The following is an 8,384-nucleotide window of genomic DNA, read 5'->3' on the forward strand; positions in this document are numbered from 1 at the left end:
TATACATACATATTAGATTGGTAAACATAATAATACCCGCATTGATTATACATATATTTTTTTTCAATTCGCAATAGGTAGGTACAGCCGTATAGGTAGGTACTTAATAATTCGAAACTGTAACGCGTTATTCTATAGAAATTACTTTTCAAAAGTAATGTCCATTACATTTTCGTTATTAGGTAATAATTCTAATGGAATTACGTACCGCGTTACAAGCAAAGTAACGCCGTTACAGTAACGTGTTACTTTCGTTACGTTATTACTACCAACACTGTTATTCATTGATGTAATGTTGTCATTAATTTAATCGAATAAATTCCAGCGAACCTTGTTCTGAAGTCGTGAACCCAATTATTTTATGTTAATACTATGATTAATACAATATGTTAGTACAATATTATCGTCTCTACATAGCACATGTACAAACAACATAATCACTAGATAGGTACTAAAAAAATGGACCCCATAAAATATTGCATGGGTGCGGCACTGCGGCGTCAATAAATTAATGTCAACTGTGTTACTAGCTAGTGTCCCCATTCACTATTTTAGTAAATTATTGTAATATCGTATCGTAAGTAATTGCCTATAATTAAATATCTGATATAGTTGGTATACAATAATTAGGTATTATTACGTAAATGGACTCGTAGAAATAATATTGTCAAATGTCAAAATCAAATGATTAGGCACGTACGAGGTATTACTTAGGTCTACAGTACGTTATAATATTATTATGTTCCATTCGACTAATTCGAGAATAATAAAAATTCGACCATTTCTAGTTTTCTACTTGAATAGCCAACAGCTTTCTACGGATTCGAACGGCCTTGACACACTTTTTGGGCCCCCGATATTCTCAGTTATCTACGGTAATTCCCTTATCAGTTATCAGATAAACAGATCGATTAGATAATTTTACAATAATTATATTGTAGTATTACAATATTACCTGCCTACTTATTTTTTTCACATTCGTATTAATTTTTTTACGCCCAAAATCTGCTTAAAAACTATCTGGTCATTTTCCTTGACAACAGGGCTGAACGATTTCCATTACCTATGGAGAACTCCACTGAATCCGAGGTATGTATCTATTGGCACTTTAATGTCCGCCTTATGTAGTTGTGTTAAAAGATTTGTTTTGCACTTTTGCAGTAAAAATATCTAATTATTATATTTTTTTGATTTTGGTACATAGACGTTGATTGACCATGCAAGTATTGGTATCACAGAAGCTGACAAGCGCATGAATTCTGCGTTGAGCCTTAAAGAATACTATACTGTGTATATCATTGAAACAAAGTATGTAATTGGCAAAAATATTCTTAACCCGACGTTAGTCACGCTATGGTCAAGATGACCGCACTTTTTTACATCTTAAATAAGACATGTACATTTTACATTTCAATCATTGATACTCAATAGGTATTCCTTTTACAAATATTATTAAAAATACTATAATAATATTCTAAATAAATTTAACAACTTGGCTGCCAAGGGTTGTTTTGAAAACTTCAACTGCCTGCCATGAAACTCCATTTAATCCGCACATTCCTATTTTTTTTTTCAAATATTATCCATTTGATGTATTAGGAACTAAGAAGTAACTTTTAATAACTATAAATTGTAAAATTATAGGAAATAATTATTTATTTTGATAAAATTAATAAAAAATATTGTATGAAATGAAGTTTATTATTGAAAAGTACAACGGGGTCGAAAAGACCACTGTGAGTCTAATGACTTAATATAGATTGGCGCAACTAAAGTCAGGTTGTACGTATTAATACTTATCACAAATCAAATAACCGTTTATCTTGTGTCTGAAGAATTGACAGTGAGACATGGGCTGAAACGAAAGGAATGCAAAAGTTGTCATTGGCAACCCGACGATATACTGACTTTGTGACACTTCACAACCACTTGGGAGATAAATATCCTTGGGTTGTCATACCGCCGCTGCCAGAAAAGAAACAATCTTTCATGTGGAACAGCGAAGCTGTGTCTGATACTATGGACCCAGATTTTGTTGATAGAAGACGTGCAGGACTTGAGAGTTTTCTAAAAAGAATAGCTGGCCATTCTGAAATAGGTTATGACGAATGTTTTCTTAAATTTCTAGGCGAATGTGATAATTGGATGGATCTATCAAAATCACATAACAGTGAGTCAAACATGTTTACTACAAACATATGCACCTAAATAAAACTATTAAAACTACCTATTAATGATTTTGAATAAAATAAAAAAAAAACCTTTTTCTAAAATAACCATTTGTATGAATATAATTTCAGACATTTTAAAAGATACAGAGCTTACAATTAAAACAATGAATGCATCATTGAGGGGTAGAAATTCAGATAAACGGTTTGAAGAAATTAAAACATACAGCAATAAATTACAGGTATACCTCATATCAAATATAAAATTCAATAACTAATTGTGTTTAATAAATATTATGTGTTTAGGGTTCTATAAATAAGATATTAACATATCGAGCAAAACAAGCAGAACGACTTTACAATGTAGATATGATACATTTACACTATGGTAGAATTTTCAGTGAACTCAGTGCTGTGGACAATGATATTGGTGATGCAGTTCAGGTATTTATGTATAGCCACTTAAATAAAACTAATTTGATTTAATATTATAGGTAAACATTTAATACAATACCTATGGACTATGCTAATAATTAAGTGCCCTTTCTTTTTCATATAATAATAATCATTTATGAAAATAGATTATAATTACCTACAGTATAATAAATTTACAGTTAAGTAATAATAGAATGTATAAATGAATTTATTTATTTATTAGAGATATATAGGCTTGCGCACAATAGTAATAGAAATATATTAAACATACAAATTCAAAAATATAAAATATAAAATTTAATTTAGTATGCTATTAAGTATTAATATTAACTTAGGAGCAAATGAGATAATTATTATTTGTTATATAATGATTAAAGTCACATTGCCAAATATGTTTTCAACCATCTATTTATATTCATTATCAGCTCTCTCTAATTTGTTGCTAGTTCCATTATTTCCTTGTATCTTGTACCTGAATTTTTCTGTCTTAAATAGTCATTTTTGTGACTATTACCTCATGAATTACTGATATATTATTACAATATTTATTTTCTAAAAAGTCATAAAAGAAGGCAGGCCATTGTATATAATTATATATTAAAGCTATACTTTAATTGCAGAAATAGTATACATTTGTAATTAAAAATTAAAATTAATTTTCAATTGAATAATGAAGGGATCTAAAAGGAGGCTAATTTCATCAGGAAATATTAACTGTATGTCAGATAACCTCCTTCCTACTTACTAAAACTGCCCCTAGATAATAGATATTATATATAGACAATAACATAAAATATATTACTATACACAATATACTGTAATCTCTAGATCATTTTATTGTTTTTAGACATTGCAATTATATTTATTTTAGGTGTTGAATGTAAACACAAGATAACTGATAAATCAATTAATTTTTACATTGTAATAAACTTAGTTGTTATTCACATACTGTTTTTTAATGTATAAGTAAAATTGGTTTTATGTTCACTAATAAGCATAGATATGGTGTCGAGGAATCATCTCCCAAAATAAAATGGTTTTTAAATCCTACCATTTCCTGGTTCATTGAAAAGTGTCTTAAAAGGGTTCTACTGTATTTATAATTCATTACATATTTTGTATAAGCAATTTATTTTGAATTGCTAATTTAAGATTAACAATAAAAATTTGTAATTTTCTAACTAGTTACCCGTCTCCCTTCACCCAACAAACAGATTTTTTTTCATTATTTTATTTATTAAAATTTAAATAAATTTTTTTATCCTTTAGTAAGAAGAGATAAATGTCTATTTATCTCTGCAATAGTGTATACCTATCATAATATAAAAATAGTATAAAATATTTTTGCTATCAACACTAATATAAGTGTTTTTTTTTTATATTCAGAGAACAGGTCATTATATGGACTCAATTGCTTCAGCTATTAGTCCAGCGTTGGAAGACGAAGAGGTTATTATGGACCAATTAAAAGAGTAAGTAATTTTTTTATTTAATAAATTATAATATTTATAAATTATTTTTTTTTTATTACCTTTAAATTATAGTATGTTGATAGTTAATATGTTTTACCTGAAATAACTCAAATTTGAAGTCAATATTTCTGTTTTTAAAATAATTATTTGTTATTTAATGTGTTACTTATTAGTTACTGTATATTTTTATGGACATATTTATAATAAAATATGTTTCTTTTAGGTACTTGGCTTTTACAAATTCTCTCCACACTTTTGTCAAAAATCATGATCTACTACATTACAACTTAAATCAGTTAAATAATATGTCAAATAGTAAAGGTAATTTTAAGTTATTTATTTTGTTTAATAAGTGTTTACAACTACAATGGAATAGTATTTACTAAATAGTTAGAATCTTAAAATATAATAAATACTTTGTGTAGTGCATATTATTGTCATGTTTTCAAGCCGCAAACAATTGTAAGCACTTGTTATTGTTTATCCACTTTAGAAGAATTTCATGATTGCCAAAAAGATATGTTTAATATTTTCACAATTATAGGTATCACTTGGTTTTAATCTATCTTTTATAATTTCATAACTAGTGTCAATCATCTGTAGAACACTAGATTAATAGAACTTTATAGAATATTTATACATATTTGATCTTACTAACAGTTCAATAATCCTTGCTAACGGGTTTAAATAAAAAAAACAATTATTGTATTTCCTAAACATAACAAGCAAATATTTTCTATTTTTGTACTGAACTTATTACTAATTATATAAAATATTTTGTTACTTAGATATTGAATTATAAATAAATATACATTATATATATTATGTTTTAGAAACTAGTGGGATAATGTCCAGACTCTTTGGTTATACTGCAGCTGCAGCTGATCGTGACACAGCAGCTATAGAAGCTTTTGAAAATAAAAAAATAGAGGCCAAAGCAAATTATTCGTAAGTAACTACTCAGTGGTCGGGACGCTACTGTTTTTTTGTAGCGCGCTAATGTTACTGCTACTCCCCTCAAAAAGTAGCTCGCTATCGCTAAAGCTACTTTATTTTAAATGTAGTGCGATATTTCTAACGCTATTGTTTAAATGTAGCGCGCTACTTTTTCGCCTCATTTTTATAAAAATTTTTTTGATTTATTTAGATATTTACTTGAGCACTTGGTCATTGCCTACCACTATTTTCTTGTAATTTCGGAAGGTAGGTTTATTCAATGTATCTCATGTATTTTTGTAACAAAACTCAAAACAGATAAATGTTTTATTGATAATTGCCAATTAGTAGTTTGTATTGATTAGACATTCCGTCACTGGGAGAAAGAATTTCATACAGTAAGAGGATTAGTGATTACAATGAATTTTGATTTACCAAACATTTTTTTTTAAAAGTTGATGGCAAGCACGGATCTAGAACTTCTTACGCTCTGCTGTATAGTATAAGTGTCAAGTGGACCTCGTCGTTGTGTAGGTAATCGTGATGGAAGTGTTAAATCTAAATTCAATGATACATAGAATATAAAATAATGTTTTTTTATATATATAATTTAATACTTAAAAGAAACACAGAAAATGCCGAATGCCGAAAATAAAAATAGTGACAATAAAATACTAATATATTAATTATTATTTATGATTCTGTATTCAATAATATAAAATATAACATTGTAATAATGCTCTTATGATTATAGTCTTATCTATAATTTATGATTACTGATTAGTGCGGCACAAGTTAAACTCAAATAACTCAGAAATACACTCATCTAGTCATCTTAATTAAATACTTAAATATACATCATAATATTTTAATTATCTTGAAATAGGTTCTATAACCTACTTCTATAATTCGCTACGCTAACCGTAAATTTCTAGCGCGCTGTAGTATTTCGCTACAATTAGCGCGTTACTCCCGACTACTATAACTACTATACTTTATTCTAAATAAGTCTGGAGAAACTCGCACAGCCGTCTGAACGGTCAGATCACTATGATTGTCTGCAGTCATTATTTGTCACCTTACACATTGTTTTGGCAAGTCAGACTAGAGCTGGTGGTATTTTTGGTATACCGGTAATTACCGGTATTTAAAAATACTGATATCTGGTATTTTAGAATATCGGTATACCATGAATCGGTTATTACCATTGTTACCGAAAATACTGTATTTTTATTATTTATTATTTTTATATAATTGTAATGACATAATATAATAGCCCTATCCTAGGTTGGAAACTTGAGAATATTAATAAATTTGTCAACGTAAGGTATTTTTAATAATTACTGAGGTACGATATTTTCAATAATTACCAAGATACGGTATTTTTGTTAATTACCGTGCCTCGGTAATAATTAATTACTTGATACCGGTATCAAAATTTGAAATACCGCCAGCCCTAAGTCAGACTATAACAGCGCTCTGCCAGCAGCTAAGGAGACTGTGACGCATTATGGTCGAGTTTTTTGACAGACTTATTTGTAATAGAGTACATGAATTATATCACAATTTTAGATCTATATACTTTAAAAAATTTTTAATCCTGGTTTAAGTAAAATGGTAACCCTAATCTATTATAATAATATATAAAGGGTTGTGTTAATTCAAACATTGAGTCTTATATTACATGTATAATGTCCTCATAACCTGACTTAACTCTTAATTGGCTGCACTACCAGATCTTTTATTCAATATATTTTATTCTTTTACGTATTTTAAAATTGAATAAAATATATTAATATTAACATTGTTTATATTGAAATAGTAATTAATGTTAAATTTTATTTTAGTGAGTTTGTTGATAAATCATTAGAAAATTATAAACAATTTGAAAGACAAAAAGACTCAGATCTTATGAACATTCTTAAAGATTATGTAGCATTTCAAACTAAGTATGCCCAAAAGGTTTGTACGCTATTTAATATAATTTAAAATTTAATTATAGTATATTACTACAATAAAGAAATTATCTAGTTAAAATATTTATTATTTATTATGGTTAGCAAAACATTGCTTTCTATTAATTAAAACTAAAAACAAAATGACACTAATTACTTTTTTGTCTGTTATAACTTATAAACCGTGTATTACAATTTGTTAATATTTAATAAAATTGTAGACATGTCTGAACATAATTAAGTAGTTATTACTTTTAGTGTATTCAGTGATTAAATTTGTTATAATGTAACAATTAGAATAAAACTTATTTTACTGAACAAAATAACTTTATTTATAGAATTAAATTTTTTTGTACCTCTATACACATTTTATGTAGATACAATCTAAAAATATTTAAATGCCTTATACAATCATAAAAACTATGCTTATTTATATATTATATCTAACATTTTACATTAATTACAATTTTATTTTACAGGGGCTACAAACATGGAAAAATATTTTACAGAGCATACAAAGTATTGACTAAACCATTGCAGCTTTTACATATCATCATTATTTAAGTCAATTATTAATCCATTTTATTCATTATTGTGTACCTAAACAGTAAACAGTCATTTTTATGTTAATTTAATACTAGGTCATTCCAATATTGTTGAGAATAATAGTCTACTTAAAAGTTGAAACTGTGAATGCTACTATAGAATCACTGAAAATAATTTTAAGTAGGCGTTGTTCTAATTCATTATATTGTTATTTATTTTATAATTAAACCATTAACCATTTACAAATTCATCAAAGCACATAATATTATATTAAATTAATTTTTTTTTATGCAATTCGTTAGCTAATTAAAATACTTGTTATTTATCTGTACATAGTAATATTAGAACCTTAATGTGCCTAACTGAGATTGGTAAAAACTCTATGAAATGTGTATCAATTCTTGAATATTTTATTGTAAAAATTAAAATTGGTTAAATGTGGATGTATTAAACATTTACGATTGTCTATTAAAAACATTTGTTTTAATTATTTCTTTATTATCAAATATCCAAATTGAAAGTTGTTACCAAATGTATATGTATATTTATTTATTTAATTATATTCTTATTTAGGAACTTAATGATTCTGTGTTCTTCATTATATTTTACATTTTTCTAGGCACCTACTTAAATATATTGAAATGTAATTAGATATTTTAAGTTAGTTGTTTAATCTTGTGTTAAACATCAAATAAGAGATTATAATATTCCAGAGGAGGTGAAAATTAAAAAAAAAAATGTTAACGAATTAAAAATAACATCACAATCTGATGGAAGAGAGGCAGTATATTATTATAATATTATTATAATATTATTTTTAATTTCCACAAATTTAAAATTGATTTTGTTAAACATTGCCGAAAGGCATCGAT

The 8,384-nt window shown here is 26.6% G+C and overlaps 1 protein-coding gene across 1 annotated transcript; it reads left to right on the forward strand.

Moving 5' to 3' along the window:
• The first annotated feature begins 513 nt into the window (after positions 1-513).
• On the forward strand, positions 514-8,093 carry LOC100164545 (sorting nexin-4). Its single transcript, XM_001948331.4, has 10 exons — positions 514-1,089; positions 1,205-1,308; positions 1,836-2,170; positions 2,301-2,410; positions 2,475-2,612; positions 3,990-4,075; positions 4,299-4,396; positions 4,909-5,023; positions 6,859-6,973; positions 7,446-8,093. Exons 1-10 carry the CDS (start codon positions 1,066-1,068, stop codon positions 7,494-7,496), a joined length of 1,176 nt encoding a protein of 391 aa, XP_001948366.2. The 5' UTR covers positions 514-1,065; the 3' UTR covers positions 7,497-8,093.
• Positions 8,094-8,384: the final 291 nt, after the last annotated feature.

This window comes from Acyrthosiphon pisum, chromosome A1, assembly GCF_005508785.2.
Source record: "Acyrthosiphon pisum isolate AL4f chromosome A1, pea_aphid_22Mar2018_4r6ur, whole genome shotgun sequence".
In the NCBI taxonomy this organism is placed as follows: Eukaryota; Metazoa; Arthropoda; class Insecta; order Hemiptera; family Aphididae; genus Acyrthosiphon; species Acyrthosiphon pisum.

Bases quoted from the DNA above. Each gene is read 5' to 3' on its own strand.
- LOC100164545 (XM_001948331.4), top strand. From the start codon at position 1,066: ATGGAGAACTCCACTGAATCCGAG. The intron at 1,090-1,204 runs GTATGTATCTAT...TTTGGTACATAG, and splicing joins AGAACTCCACTGAATCCGAG to ACGTTGATTGACCATGCAAG. The intron at 4,397-4,908 runs GTAATTTTAAGT...ATTATGTTTTAG, and splicing joins TAATATGTCAAATAGTAAAG to AAACTAGTGGGATAATGTCC.